The following is a 16,067-nucleotide window of genomic DNA, read 5'->3' on the forward strand; positions in this document are numbered from 1 at the left end:
GGAGGTGAAGGGAAGAGCCCCAAGGGTTGTCCTCGTTGCAGTGTTCACTATATGGCCCTCCTGCCCTTCTCACTGCCATCTGCATGTTGGTGGGTGGTAGACTTCTGTGACTCATCTTTGACCAAAAATCTATGGGACACTTTGCTGTTTGCGGAGGGCTGAAGAAGGGGTGGCACTGGGTGGGTCTACGCTGGCCTCAGTCGCGAGGCAGCGCACGTATCCGGAAGGGCTTGGGACAACGCGTGAGGCTGAGCGTGAAGGCGAAGGTCAACTTGGTGGCCTCCGGAGCCCGGAAGGTGAACTTCTGCAGGAGGGCTGTGAAGAATATGAAGAGCTCAGTCCTGGCCAGCTGCTCCCCGGGGCAAGCTCGCTTCCCTGGAAAAGGAGCAAAAATAACCCCACCGAGTCCTCAGTGAGCTTCAACCACTTCTTGGGTTCTTCTCTCACTCAACGCATTGCACAGGCTGTGGAAGCTTTTCTTTCTTGAAAGGTTAGGTGGCAATGTTCACCCACACATTTTGCAGAAACCTTCCCCAGAAGTTTGCTGCTGAGCAAACTGCGACGGCTGTTCAGATAAAGGGAAGAGGGGAAACTCAGAAAAAAAAAAACAACAAACTATTTACGCAGCTTGCACAAGAGGAAAAAGCCTTAGTTTTTCATCCTGTGATAACAAATTGATTTCCCTCCTGCTCTGAGCAGTCAATATTAACTGTTTCTGGGATTTTCACTGTGGGGATGGGCTGGAAGCCAGACAACGAGCAGTACCCCTACTCTGGAGGGGATGTTTTGGGAAAAAAAAAACCCATAACATTGCAAAAAGGAAAACTGTCTCTCCATCCATCATCCTACCTGCAGAGAAAGGCAGAAAAGCCTCCTGCCTCCTATACTGGCCGTTTTCCAGGAAATGTTCAGGATTAAAGGTGTCTGGAGTCTCCCACACGTTTTTGTCGAACATTATCGAAGTCAGGCTGGTCATCAGGGTGGTGCCCTGCAAGAGGTGGAGGAAACGGGCGATTACACGAAGGAGAAGAGCCGACGTCTTGTCAGTCTAGTTTATTATTAGCTCTGTTCCATGCACAAATGTAAACTACTTTTTTCTTTTTTTTTATAAGGGCAAAGTGTTTTTTCCTGAGCTATGTAAATAAATGAGGGTGAAAGCCTACAGGATTGTTCACTTCTGTGCTCCTTTATATACCACCATACTGTTGATTCGTATCTTGTGCTGCAGTCACATGCAAATAATCATATACACAGATGAGACTAGATATATCTGAATCTCATATTTGCTTTCATAATGCCAGAAAAGTGTGTATGCATCAATACCTGGCTTTTAACAAGTGCTACTTTCATAGGTGATATTTAATCCTCTGTGGAACTAACAAGCCCAGACTGTTTGCTGTCCTGTGTTTCTTGGCCCTCTATTCCCATAATGCCTGGAGGGCGTCTTGTACAAAATTTGAGAGATAAACCTTGCAAAAATGGAAATTATAACCAACACTGTAGGATCTCACAGTTCTCCATAAGGAGGTAGACCCTGAAGAGTCCTAGAGCGTGCGTCAGGAGGGCTTGTATTTTCTGTATAACTGTGACATCTCTATAAGATCCTGCTGATTGGTTCCCCTCAAGATGAGATATGGGACTTGAGCCATGAAGACCTCACTCTGTTTGGGCAATAGGAAGACTGTTGTTGGCTATGTACTTTGGGCAAGTGGAAGCCGGCCAGGGTGGTGTCACTGGTGGACCTCCTGGGCACTCCCAGTGGCACGACGTTGCCCATCCGCAGGACCTCACTCAGGACTGCACTGGTGTACGGCATGTTCTCTTTATCGGCCAAGGTGGGCTGGCGGGACTGGCCGATCACCGTGTCGATTTCGAGCTGCACTTTCTCTATGGAAAGAGAGAAAAGGAAAAGACCTGTGCTCAAAAGGTTCCCAAGAAGAAAACTGGGGCATAGGCATGTCCAACACTTGGTAAAGCTGGAAATAACTCTATTTTCTGAGTTTCACTTACCTGGTTTTGGGCTAAATGAAGGACTCATCAGTGACTCTACCTTGAATGTGGGGATATGCGACCATGTAGAGCAGAGCCCAGCGGATGGCGGTTGCTGTCGTCTCAGTCCCAGTTAAGAAGAGGTCCAGGGTGGAGCACAGCAGGTTTTCCTCATGGAAATATGAGCTGGTGTCACCCTTAAACTTGGGAAAAGCATGGCAATGAGAACTCTTAGTAGGGAGGAGATGGTCTCAAGAGCCCAATCCAAATCCATCCATCCATAAGTCAAGTTCTGCTGCTATTTTATTATCCATCACCCCTGGACTTGGAAATTTCTACCCATACTTGCACTGAATTATGAGCCCTGCAGAATGCTTTGAAAGATAACCTGTTTGCTGTAGAGTGACTTTTGAAGGCAGGTAGCATTTTCAAATGTGAGGTTTCACACAGGCCTGCAAGCTCTCATAGAAACGTGAACACGTTCCCTGAGAGTCCTCCTACGCTGCGTGACAGTATGAAAAATGGAAGAAGACAAAGTGTAAATACTTTCAAATGAAAAAAAATAAGTCTGCGTGTTTTCAAAGTGATCTGGCTCCTGCTGTTTCTAAAAAGTTTGACATGGAAGAGGTAGGGAGGAGAAGGCAACGCGGGAGGTATGCATTCCTCTGACAAAACAGCCTTGAATTTTCTCTGCTCATTTTATGGTTAAGATTTAGATGGCTTTAGGAATTTCCCTCTTACCTTTTCTATTTCCTTCAGGTAACAGTCAATATAATCTCGTGCCTCGGACTGGTCCAAATCCTCCTTGTGCTTTGCGATCACTCCTTTCACAAAATATTGAAGTTTCTCCCAGTGCCTGAAGATTTTTCTAAAGGGTCCTGGTAGCCATCTCATGACCAATGGAAAAGCATTATACAGCTGGTGAGAAATCAACAGAGCAAAAGAATGTTTCTTGAGTTAAAAAAGAGCAGATATCAGAGTTGAGATGATAGTACAGTTTATTAGCTCTGCTTGCTACCAGGAAAATATATCAGTCAAGGTCAATTCAGTTACACCAACGTAAACAAGTACAAACAAGATAAGAATTGGCTAGATGTTTTCTGCTGATAAAACTCTCTAATATTGGGTGGCCAAAGCTGTCACTTAATGTGAGGGGCAAGCGTGAGGTGGCTACTGGAGTCATAAATCAGTGGGGATGCAGAGGAATCCTTTAGTGCTTGGGTCCGTGGAGGGGCCAGAGATCAGACCTGACCCATGGTGTGTGGCCATGCAGGAGCTATGTCCCCAAATCCACCTATTCTGGTTATAAACCTGGACTCTCAGACAGTTTTGGCATAACTAAAAGTTATTCGAGAAGCTGGCTGGGAAAGGGGTGGGAGAAAAGAAGGGAATTTTCACTGAAAGTGCTACTAATTGACTCTTCTTTTTGTAGAAGCATAGACATTTTTAAGGTTTTCCATTGCTTGCTGGTTGTGTCAAGCATAATATTGGTTTTACAGTCCTGCAGTGTTTTTTCTCCATGTGCCTCAATAATTCTACCTTCCTTCCTTGCTTTCCTGATGGATTTTGTGTATAAACCCAGCCTGACATAAAAGAATACTCGTGGTCATTTCGCTTATACCTTGACTGTCTTTCTACAGGGAAAGCAGTTCACACCAGTGCCTTAGAAACTCCAGTTTCTGAGCACTTACATGCAGCTGAAGCTAGAAAAGCATCTGACTAGCTTTACCTGGCCCCAGAAACTTCCCATGAGCAGCAGCGTTTCAGCTAGCGAGTGCAGTAATTCCTGGAAACGGTTGTCATGGTAGTCAAAGCGGTTCCCAAAAGTTATGGAACAGATGATGTTTGAAACAGCATTATTGATTTTGTAATGAGGGTCAAATGGTTGTCCTGGAGGAAACAAAATGAAAGACAACTTTTTTTTTTTTTTTCCCCTTTAAAGTCTTGGTCAAAATCACATTCTCTACCAGATCAACAGTTGTGAAGTTGGGGTGAGACCTCACCAACTTTTCACCCACAGTGAAGCTAAGGCTTCACCCCATGTCCTGGGGTCCCCACCACCCCCATCACCTCCAGCATCCCACTGGAGGTTGGATGTTGTGTGCCATGACATCCTTTCTCCGAGGACATCCCCTCCCATCTCCAGCCCAGGCTGCTGGCACAACCTTACGTTAGCACAGAGCTGCTGTATCAGGATTTAGACTGTATTCCAGGGAAAATGACCAGTAGGATGCCACACTATGGTTGTCAGGTTCTCTTGCTTCAGTGCATTTTTTGGCCCAATTTTAAAGGCCAAAATAGGGTTCCTCAAAGCTTAGCCCAGGGCAGGGAGCTCAGGCCTAACCATACTGCAAAAATGCCATTACACTGGCCTTTAACTGTCCACTGTAAAAAAATCAAATGGTATGGGAGAGGGGGAGAGGGAGAGGATTGCAAGTCTTTGTGGCCACCTATAAAATCCAGCAATAGCTCATATGACCCACAGATGTGGTGCACATCAGCTCCTAAAAGAGCAAAGTGTGGTGTGACATTCATCACATCTGCATTCCTTGGAAGAGCTACCAAGCAGAGACCACCATCTCCTAGGGCACATTTAGGCAACCTGGAGAGCTCCTTGCCATGATACGGGAGACTGAGATCAGTATTGAATCCAGTCCAGCCCTGAGCTGCTCTCGGTACGCTGGGAAGCATCACTTTGAAATGCAAGGCACTCTCCACAGGACTGCTGATCTCTCCACTCTTCAAGAAAGTAATTAAACTGGGCTGGTGCTCGGATATTAGAGTGATGGACATGATCACTATTTGTCCTTACTAATGGGAAGAAAGGCCCAAACCAGCAGCTTAATTGGTTTATTGACTAGGACTATAAAGGACTATAATCAATTGGCAACATGAAGTATTTGGCCTGTTCAGTGCAATAGCAATTAAAATGGAGCAAGTTCAGTATATAATTTCACAATTCCTATTTAGATCTTTCTTGTTTACTATATATAGCTCCATAGAACTAACTAACCCACATCTGCTTCTATTTCAAGCTGAAGTGCAACATCACCCGTGCATCAACATACAAATTATTCTTACTAATATCCCTCTGGCAGTTCTTAAAAGCTGGACCATAAAAGAGCAAGGCACACGCTTCATCTGTGCATGATACAAAAGGAAAGCCTGACTAAACGAGTTTTAAAATACTTTGCAAAACCAAGGACAAGCAGAGGTTAACTAAGCCTCTGAGCATATGTGCCTGATAGCTGGAGAGCTGCATTTATTCCTCTGCAGAATACAGGAGGGACTTTCTTAGCCATATAAACACGCAAGTTTTGATAACCACCTAGTATATATTTGCCTAATATTAGTAAGGAAGAACTCAAATTGTAGACCTGAGGTCTAAAATGAGCACTAAAAGGCTCAGTCTGGGAGCATAAGATAGAGATTGGAGCTATTGAAGAAATGTTTTGCATGTTAGGAGCTGCATCGGAGTAAGAGTTTTACTTCTCGCCGTTCATTTAACTGGAAGCTTTGGGCACGGTGCTGTACTCCAACTGCCCACCTTTCTCCTCCTCGATCGTCTCCACAAGATATCGGCTCTCCTCTTGCACTTTTTCCTCAAAACTTACAGAAATGCTTTTCAGCGTTGCTGAAGCAAACTTTCTCTGTTGCCTCCATATATGCCCATTTGATGATATGAGCCCTGTTGGCAGAAAAAAAACAAGTGAATGAACCTCGCTCTGGGTCACCTGTAGGTGATGGAATTCAGAAATGGCCATTTGTGTTGAACAGAAACCCCAAACCAAAGCAAACAAAACCTGTAGACAATGAAAAACTATAGCTTTGCCTGGGAAGTAAAATCCAAGAGTAATTGGCTTATACTAAAGATCTGGCTTTATGGATTTGCTTTAATCTGCTACTTTGTCACTTTGCGTGGGAAAAAAAGGTGTAAGCCAAAATACTATAAGCACTATCACGCTGTTGGCAGAGCTGCAGGCAGGAGCACTGTACCCCGTCTCTGAAGCTATATGCAACTGGGGAGAAAAAATAAAGGAGAAATTAAAACCAAGGGGAAAACTCTTCAAGTAGAGCGATCATCAGGCAGCTTGCACTTATTTCTCCTCTTTCTTCCACACCTGACTTCGATCCCATCACTATCCCTAAATCCCAAAGAGATTAAAATGTACACCTGCTTCGATTATTAGACCGAATTCAGTTCTTGCTTCCCTGAGTGAGCTTTTACAGGTGCAGTTAGCGAGGGTTGAATTCAGCTGGTTTCTGTCACTGTAATCGTTATCGTTGCAAATAGATGGGAAAATGGTACCAAAATCCTGGTAGTTGTGCTTACCAAAGCCTCTAAATATTTCTTGGAGGAGTGGAATATTTGGCCGATCTGTAAATATTTCAGCCTGGTGGACAAGAGCTTCCTTCACCATTTGGTACCCGTTGACTACCACGAAAGTCAGACTTCCAAACTGCACGCTGAAGATGTTCCCGTACCGACCCGTAAGCTGAAAGAGAGTTCATTGCCCTCTGAGAGCAAGAAGATGGAGATTTTACACCTGGACAAGACCTTGAGAAATGGCATCTAACTTTGAATTTAGTCCTGCTTGCAGCAATGGGACTTAAGAAAAAGCCAAACCCATGTCCACAGGCCCCACCCAACTTTAACAGTTCCATGAAGGCTGGAGATGCTAGAGAATTGTGGTGTGGGAGAGACGGCTTGCTTGTATTTGTTAGCAAGTATGACCTGAGTGTCACCAGGCAGTTGCCCTAATTTAACTCAGAACAGGGATATTACTTGCTTTGTAACTGATGGGCATCTGCTCCATCTCTCTTCTTCACAGGGAGGGTACAAGAGGTGAAGTGACCACCTGGGTCGCTATGACCAGGCTCTCGCTGCTGAGGAGCAAAGCACAACAAATACGCTCTTTCATCAACTTTGCATTTAAGGTAGTGTCGTTTCTTGCTCCAGCTATCCCATTTAGAAAGCGGCTGCAACTGCTGATGGCTTGAACCCTACTTCTAATTTTAAGCCTGAATGCATTTATGGCCAAATCATAGATATTTCCCTTGCATTGACTTTGCTAGCATTGGCATCTCCTCTGCAGCATTCAACTCCCTGGTGTATAAGAGATGAGGGTGATCATGCTGTCTCTCGGGCCCCACTCTGCCAAGGAGCTTAGGCCATCCTCTCCTTAGTAGGAGTCTACATGAAAGGACACATGTGGTCACTTTGAACTGCTGCGGTGTTTCGTGAAACCAGTCTGAGGCCAAATGGGTGTCTCATCATTTTGCGCAAGGAAATGAAGGTGACTAATTTTATTAATAATAATTGTGTGGATTGACAAAATATCCTGAACACACTGCCTCAGTCTTCCCCAAGGATTCCCCTAGGGACCACCCATGCTAGTGGCCTGTGAAAACCCAGGGCAGATAGATCGGGGTTGATCTGCTGAGTAAAAGCAAGAGGTAAATAGTTACCAGAAAGGATATTTGCAACCAGCAAGTCAGAACTTTTCCTTCCACCTTTCCAGAGAAGAATACTCAGCATGTATAAGATATGTCTCTCTTTTTTTCTGGCTTCAGTGGGAGTCAAAGCTCTGGAAACCTTTCCAGAGCAATCACTGCCTCTTTATGTGACACAGAAGAAACCACAGGGATGGTTAACTCAAAGTCTTGAATGTTTCTTTCAGGTTTAATGGGACAAATTGTTGGCCTCTGAGCAAAGACAATGACAACACAATTTCCAGAGGTAATCTTCACAATCCAAACAGTTAATTTCTCACACAGCACTTACCATCCTTCCACCAGCTTGGCTCACCTCTCCAAACCCTTCATGGGCTCTGGCAGAAAATGGTCGTGGGAAGAAAAGAGGAGGAACATGCATGTCTTCCTCTGTTACAGATTTCTTTCCCACTGGATCTTCCTGCTCCCATGGGAAAAATGGTGATAATAAGAGCTAAAACCAAGAAGGACTGTCTATTATACACGCTTATTATATAGCTAGTTCTTCAGAGGCTGCCCTTGCTTCTCAGATTTGGTGACAAAAGTCACTGAAGAGGTATCATATTATTAGTAGGAGAGATGACCATGGAGCTCTTACCTTTTGCAGCGCGAGATGGAGGGGCTGCCTAAAGTCCACAAAGGTTCCCACGAGAGGAAAGAGCTGCGGCCCTGGAGGGAAATTCCTGGGACGTCTCTTTTTCACAAGGTCAATAATCAAAAGAAACATGACCAGAATCACCAAGACTGTCCAGCCATTCAGCTTTTCCAAGAGAGAAACCAAATCAGGCCAAAACCGAAGCTCCATCTTGGCTGACGAACTCACAGATTTTCATCCCAGGAAAGGACTTGATGCTGGTGTTACATTTGCTAAAACAGGAGTGGAAAGAAAACAAAACGAGCTAAGCTGCTGATAGCTTACTGGGGACAAGACTTGCCATGGGTGAGCTGCTTTCTCATGTACAGCTAGTTTCAGACCACCTGCTGAATAACGAATTTTAAACATGAGGATGTCCAAAAACAACCCCGGAAACTCAAATATTTGGCCACAGAAAAGGAGTCTTTCAAGGCTTTAGCTTTACATATCTGTCAACTCCCTAATTTTCTTATGGAAGAATATTCCTCCCTTCTACCCTTAACAAGTTGCTCCTTTATACAGACACCCAGCTGGGATTACAAGCATTGCAAACATTTGAGGTTAGGTGAAAGCAGATTACTTGGCTAATTACATACAGTGGGCACTGCATAATTTAAAAAATGGTGAGGCATCCAAGGTGATGAACACCATACAAGTCACTAAGAGGCTGATCCTGTTAAGTGCTAAGCACATCTGCAAAGGGCTGTGTCCTCAGTGCCCACCAAAGCCTGCTTGGCTTTGCCAGAGTCATCAGGTGAAGTTCGGACAAGGGAAGCACTGTGAGATCCCAGGGCTCTGCCCAGCAACTTAAACGAGAGTTAAAGGAGCTTAATTTCGAGAGTGAGAACGTAGGCTCATGCGCTTGCCAGCTGAAGGAGAGATTGGAACTTATGCATTTAAATCTCCTGGGTTTTCTGAAAATCTCCTTTGAATAAAGCTTCGTGCTGTCCCAGGGGAAGGCTTCAGTGGACCGACAGTGACCTCTGTGACCGTGAAACAACCCCATGTCATCTGCCAATATTTTAGTTGCAACTTGCTTCCAGGTCTTTTTTTGTTTGTTTTCTTTGAAGAGATTTACTTTGCAAACAATCTAAATTTCTACTGAAGCAAAACTGCCAATAATATTTTTTCAAATTATTTACCTAGAAGTTATGCTGAGAAGTTCAGAAGAATGGTAAATTTTTGTTGTCTTTGGTATTTTTCAGAAAGCTTTAATTTTTCAGGAAAAAAAAAGTCAAATTTTCACGGGAAATAATACTTGGGAAAAAAAATTTGGTATTCTGTAGTCTTTCACCACTTTCAAAATCTTTGCTGTCCGTATCTTTCATTATCTTTGTGGCTGCAGTGCCAGCAGAAGCACGCACAGGCTGTATGACAGATCTGCACTTTAGTTATTGCAGGAGCCCTTTTTAAGGGCAATACCTACCTGCAACCCAACACTTCTTGGTTTGAAATATTATTTACAGGTTTCTGGACAGTCTTAGGCACCAAATGGGGAGCAGTAATGGGAGAAACATCTCACATCACTGGTCTATAAATTGTATTTTACATGTTGGCGTTGCACAGCTGTGAGCAGCAGTGATTGGACGTGCTCTTCTTGTCCCTGTGCTGGTGCATCCTTGATGCTCCTGTACTCATTTGCCTCAAGGCACCTATTCCACCCTTTCCAGTGTGGCAAGCCAAGCCTCGCTCTACCAGAGGCTAAATCAGGATAGTGGGCTCGTGCTCTTCATCCTGGCATCGAGGAGATGACTCGGTTGGTGGAGGTGTCAGCCTACAGCATGCTCAAAGGGACTGTGATGATAAGGCGTCAACTTCTGCTAGCCCAGTTTCACTCCTCTGTTCTTCGCTATGCCATATGATTTGTCAGCATGCACACAGAGTGCAGATCCCTCTACCACTTGTGGCTGCTGTGAATCGGGCTACGTGCAAAGCCAAGGTGTTAATGTGTTCTTCTGGGTGGTGTTGTGGGGGTGGATGCATCGTGGTTGACAGGAGAAATGTTATTTTTAGCAGGAGGAGCACATTTCGCATGTACTCACATGTGTCTTGTCAGTCAGAAACCTCCAGCCTATTACTTTGCCTTGAAGCTTCACATGTCCAAATGCATCTCTCCCCAAAGTCCTTAACATGCCAGAATTTCTAAAAATTGGGGAAGACCATTCCAGTATTACCAGGGCTCTCCTAACCTCGGTAGACAATAACACCAGCATGTTACCAAACTGCGTTGCAACAACGCTATTTTGGGTCCCAAGCTTTAATCAAATCACTTCCCAGCACGTGGTGATGTGCAAATCCCCAAAGCACTGAGGAAGTCATGTTGCTGCAGCGCATGGGCAATACAAGAGTGTTGAACTATTCCTGTTTTCGCAATCTCTGGAGGACCCTTAGCTGTAGGATCCTGGTCACCTGGAAGATGAACCCGTGCCTCTGACCAGCACCACAAACACAGGAACAAGTCTCTTGTGGTCCAAAGAGCCAAAATGTGAATTAATATGAGATAAGGATGTACAACCATACATCTAATAGGGAGCAGGATGTAAACCCACCTTCCTCAATTTGTCCTTCAACCTCTTCTGACCCTAGTACACAACTTTTTGACCACCTCACCTGAGCTCATGGATACCGGCTAGATAAATTGTGCCATATTGCATGGACATGCACACATCACTGCCTGAATATTAAGGCATCTTGAACAGCCAACAGACAGAAATTGGCCCATATGCTTTGTACCTTCTTCCCTGGCTAGATGTCTAACTGTGTGCAGAAGGTTTTGAAACACAAAGAGAAACATTCTGTTAAAAATGCAATTACCATTTGTTTTTCAAGATATAGTATCCCATTATTTTTTCCAGAGAAGTGAAATTCAATAAGGTTACAACAGAATGTAGTCCAACAGTTACCGTACTTTCAGAGCATTATTTAAGCTACAGAATTTCTTAATGATTAGAAACATATGTAGGAAAAATCACATGCAAAATGAGAATGACTGGAGACAATTTTCCCCCCGAACACTTTTTTTTTCAGGCAAGTAACAGCTCATCTACCACTGTGGTTCCATCCACCACGTTGGAGGCGTGAGACCTCCACCCACCTGGGGAGCCACATGCTCAGGTCACATCAACCGACAGGCTCCGGCAAAGTCCAAGGACCCATCCTGATCTACACTGATGAATATTTTGCTGCTTCTTTCCTCCTATGTCAGACCCAAATGAGTGATGCCATTTTCACCACGGGCAAGCTGGTGAATTGCAGCAACTACCCTTATGTGCATGTTAAGGCCACGTCCCAGAGGGCTTTCACACAGGTGTAGCTGCCGTTTCACAATCCAGCTGAGGTGAGTCCTAATGGACCTGAAGGCAATGGCAGCTCTGGACACTCATTTCCTTTTAGGATTTGCTTTACTGGATCAAATGAAATCTATAGGAGGCTTGTAATTGTATTGTAACTTTGTAAGGTGAGGAGTAGAGCATGCTGGGCCACTGGTACCTCCTGGAGCAAGCTCAGGAAAGACATGCTTGAACCCAGTCCTTAAGCTTAAGTTCTCTGCTTGGAGTGATTTCACTGGGACATAAGTGCTCCCATGGGAGCTCAGGGCTCAAATATTTCTGGGAGTCTGACTTAAAGCCCCAAAATCAGGGAGCCAAGCCCACATTTACTGCTGTGCACACGTGGCAAATACTGAGGGGCCTCCATTTCGGCATCTCCTCTCTCCCCTACCTAAGACTAGGTGCAAATATTCTCCAGGGTTTCCTGGGACTCCCACAGACTTCTTGCCTATTGCCTCCTGGCCACAACAACGATTCCAGCACTAATTAAATCCATAAGGCAGGCAACTGTCACCATGAATGGGTAAACTGAGGCATTATGAGCCTAAGCAAAGCGGTGTGAGTGGACCTACCAAGTGTCTTGTTGCGCAGTCCAGGAAGGATCCCAGGAGACAAGATGCTTTGTGACCTCCTGTAACTGATCAAAATTTCTCTTTTCTGCTGTAGAAGATAGTGGTAGAGAAGGAATTACGTTCAGATATGTCAGCCAGATAATTAAATGTAGGTAGCAGAAACCGCTGCCCGGAGCACTCCCAGTGCCTCCAGACCCTTGAGCACCTCTTGACTTTTTGGTCTTTGGGCCAAGATTTGATTCCCTTCACCACCAGGAGCTGCATCGCCTTTGCCAGCCCCGCGCTGCCCTGCGCGGCAGACCCCCATCCGGACGTATGGAACCAGATACTGGGGGTGCCGGGTGCTTCCCCCCGAGGGGGCCGCGCTCGCGGCGCTGCCGGCGGCAGCCGCCCACAATCCCCCCGGCAAGACTCTGCCGCCGTCTGCCGCAGCCTGGCAAAGCCGGGGCTGCAAACCCGCCTGTTGGCACGGGGCAGCTTCCCGCATCCGAGCTCTTCCTCCGACTCTCCGTCAACCTCTAAAATACTCTCTAAGATGCACCTTTTCAGTATGCACAGAGAAGAGTACAGTCACATATTCCTCTCAAAGCCACAAGGACTTGACTAGAGCTAAAATGTCATTTATGTACATATCACAAGCGTTTTTCTAGGCACAGATGTCTTTCTGGTGCCAATATGCTGTTTATGTACTTATCTGTCACAAGCACATGTCTACATACATATGCCCTGCTGGCAGAGGCACAGAGCATTTTGAAACTCTTATTAGGCTGCTAATGAATAATACGCATACAAAGGAGAAAACAGAAGGTGGATCTATCAGGAACAGCCTCTTTCTTAACTACCTTTTAATTGTATGAGAGGAAGAAAAGAGATGAATTTTGATATGCTGGCATCTGTGAAGGCCTCCTTAGCAGCATCGAACGCCATCGTTTTAAAAGCGGATTTTTCACAGGTTTGGGTATTTCTGGGGGGGGAGGGTTTTTTTTTTTTCCTTTAAAAAAAAAAAAAAAAGCCCACAAAATTTTGACACTGAGAGTATTGCAAATCCTGGTGCCAATGATGTACGATAGTGTGATTGTCACCATGGAATGCTGAAAAGCCCGAGCAGCTGTTTGGCATATTGACAGTGTGAATTCGGAGCGTTTTAAATGCAAATGACAGTATTCAATTGATCGCACGAAAACAATGGGTCATAGCCTTACCTTTCCTTGGCTATGCTCTGAATAATCAGTCTGCAAATCCATGCACAATAGGGATATTGTACACGTTCTGGGGATTTTGTTCCCTGCCTACACGAGGGTCGTTATGATGCTTCTTTTGGGCAGAGCTGAAAAAGAGGTGCTGCTGCCCCATCCTGGGCACCAGGTTGGGGTGAAGTGGAGGAAGGGGCATTATTTGCTCCAAATCCCTTACGTCCTAAGTTCCAGCCTGTTTTTCTTCACTTCTATCATCTCCTGCTTGCTCTTTAATCATTCCCAAGGGTGGCTGGCTTTCTGCCTGACTTGTCTCCATTATACCCTGCTGCAATCAATACAGCAAGCAGAAATCAGCAGGAGAAGGCATGTTCTGCTCTCGGTGAGAGCCAGTGGGAGGGAAGGAGATCAGGACAGCCAGCTGCAACCCCAGCCCAGCAGGCAAACCGAAATCCAGCCGAAAAAACCACCACCAGACGCCTGGGTCCTGTTTCCTTCGTGGTGCCCCCTGCCCAGCAGCAAACAGCAGGTAAAGGTCTTCCTCACCCTCTGTAGCGAAGAGACTCGTCTACAAGGTTGAAGCAAACGGTTTATTTGCACTGCACTTACAGGTGTAAGATCACAATTTACTTGAACTGCACTTGCAGATTCAATACGCCACTATTGCAGGTTTTTATAGATGAATGGAGGAATGCACTATCACAATCTAAAACCAAAATACACACTATTTATCACAACACACAGGAGAGTCACAGAATGCACTATTACACACATACAAGAGAGTCATAGAGTGCACGATTACAGCACACAAAAGAGGCAACACACAAGCGCACTAGACTTAAAGCACATCAAATAATCACTTACCCCTCCAGGTAAGGGCTCTCTATCCCAGGGCAGTTCTCTTGGCTGGCGTCCCGATCTCAGGGGAAAGAGTCTCCTCACAGACCAGCTATGTAGCTGGAGAAGCAACTCTCTATTCCCAACCCAAATGGTAGGGCTTTTATCCCCTGATTTAAGTGACTTAGTAGGTGCCATGCCTGAAGGGGTCTTTGGTGGTGTGATGGGGGAGTTTCCCCTTATCGATTGTCTGAATACACAAAGTTATCTGAGTACACAAAGTTGTCCGCTGAAGCAGAAACCTTCCAGCTTCTCTTTACCTTATCTCAGGCAACTGGACAATGGTTGGATTGAGACTCAGGGCATATTCTTCGGAAAGGGATTTCAAGGCTCAAATCAAGTTTCGGTTCTTTGAATAAGGCAGCACTGCTTCGTTTAGTCTGGGATGCATCAGACAACTCAGGGCTGAGCGATCTACACAGCTCCCCGTGGGTCGTCTCTGCTTCAAGGCGATACAAGGCTGGGTTGCTTCTACAACCCCCCTGTGTGTCACCTGTGTGCTAGACATGGAGTCGCCTGTGTGCTGGACATTGCCTAGAAACTTGATTTGGATCTATGAGCTGGATGATCCATACACCCTCCCAGCTCAGGGAGGGCAGGCAGGAAAACCTGCCCCTGGTGAAATTTCCACTGAAGTAGCTTTTTTGCAGTAGTGGAAAGAAGAAGGAGAAAGGCCCTTCCAAAGTAGAGAACTCCAGGTATGGGGAACTCAAACTTTCACCCTGTGTGGGACTGTTATGTTTGGACACTGCTGGGTGCTTGATAGTACTCACACTGGTTCAGGTGTCCAAGGTTGGCCATGCTAAATTAAAGGCAGCCACTGCCACTCTTGAATATCTATAGCCAGAGCTTTTTGTTTTCAAGACCCACATTTCTTTAAAAACAAGTTCAAAAAACATGCAGGAGTGCCGTGGATGAGGACATCATCCAGACAGTGCTATCTGCCCGTGGCTTTACCTCACAGCGTACACATGTGACATGTCCCTCCAAGAATTTTAACTTGGTGAACTTCTTCCCTTTCCTTATTTTGTAAGTCTGAAAGAGCTTTTCAGGGTCCGTTCCCATTCCTGCAGTCCCCTAATTACAGCTAAGTTGTACCAGTGAGCAGTGCTTTTCTGTCTCCTGTGCTTCCATCCATCCTTCTGGTATTTCAGTCATAAACATTTTGGGCCAAGCACTGTTTTTCACATCTCCTCAATCCATGGATTGTGTGCTCTGAGGCAGCTCTGAGTGTTTCTGCAACACAACCAATGTACAAATAGCATCACGTTTGCCAGAGCAGTTGCTGAGATGTCTGTGAGATGACCATGCTTAGGTTTGCAACTGGGATCATAAGGTTGAGTTGAACATCACAAATGGCTGATGTTCTTGAGCTGGGTCTATGTGGTAGGCTCCTTGTACCAGAAATCGGCTTCTCTGGGGAGTTTACTGATTAGAAAAATGTACCATCATAAATGGAGAGGTTCATGAGGAGCTGAAGGCTGGAGACCACATGGCTTATGTCTGATAGAGTTCTGATAGGAGGCTCAGCAATTTTTTAGGCTTTCCCAATCTTTTCCAGCAATCCTGTCTGGGTGTGAAAATCAAGTGACTTTTCTGTACAGCTAAATTACACCTACTTCAGTGTTCAGTCTTTCAGTCTCTGAAGGAAGGCAATGAATAAAACCCAGCATCATTATTACTTTTGCCTTCCTAAGATAAATCTGTTTACCTGTAAACCAGACACATTAAAAAACAATCAGCCAATAGAAATAATTAGTTACAACGTAGGCATGTGATTTGCTCGATCTCTGGAACAGGGTAGTGTCTTGCTTAGCTTGAACTCGTTGTTGATGGATGCTTGGTGAAAGGTCTTGGAGACTATGTACTCAGCTAAATGCTGGGGAGACAGAAAATTATTACTTCAGAGAGACATTTCTCAAGTCAGCTCTGCAAGAAATTCATCACCAGCAGCACTGGC

At 45.2% G+C, this 16,067-nt stretch overlaps 1 protein-coding gene across 1 annotated transcript; it reads right to left on the bottom strand.

Annotated features, from left to right (window-relative positions):
* Window positions 1–196: 196 nt before the first annotated feature.
* Window positions 197–8,299, bottom strand: LOC104377407 (cytochrome P450 2J2). The gene is made up of 9 exons (XM_086617063.1): window positions 8,081–8,299; window positions 6,323–6,485; window positions 5,537–5,677; window positions 3,719–3,879; window positions 2,731–2,907; window positions 2,051–2,192; window positions 1,700–1,887; window positions 850–988; window positions 197–375 (listed from the first exon to the last, which is right to left on the bottom strand). The coding sequence occupies exons 1-9, from the start codon at window positions 8,285–8,287 to the stop codon at window positions 197–199; spliced, it is 1,497 nt and encodes a 498-aa protein (XP_086473189.1). The 5' UTR covers window positions 8,288–8,299.
* Window positions 8,300–16,067: the final 7,768 nt, after the last annotated feature.

The sequence above is a fragment of the Tauraco erythrolophus genome, chromosome 10 (genome assembly GCF_009769465.1).
Source record: "Tauraco erythrolophus isolate bTauEry1 chromosome 10, bTauEry1.pri, whole genome shotgun sequence".
Lineage (NCBI taxonomy): Eukaryota > Metazoa > Chordata > Aves > Musophagiformes > Musophagidae > Tauraco > Tauraco erythrolophus.

Bases quoted from the DNA above. Each gene is read 5' to 3' on its own strand.
- LOC104377407 (XM_086617063.1), bottom strand. From the start codon at position 8,287: ATGGAGCTTCGGTTTTGGCCTGATTTGGTTTCTCTCTTGGAAAAGCTG. The intron at 3,880-5,536 runs GTGGGCAGTTGG...TGTTTCCTCCAG, and splicing joins GACGATCGAGGAGGAGAAAG to GACAACCATTTGACCCTCAT. The intron at 376-849 runs GTAGGATGATGG...CTCCTTTTCCAG, and splicing joins TTTTCTGCCTTTCTCTGCAG to GGAAGCGAGCTTGCCCCGGG.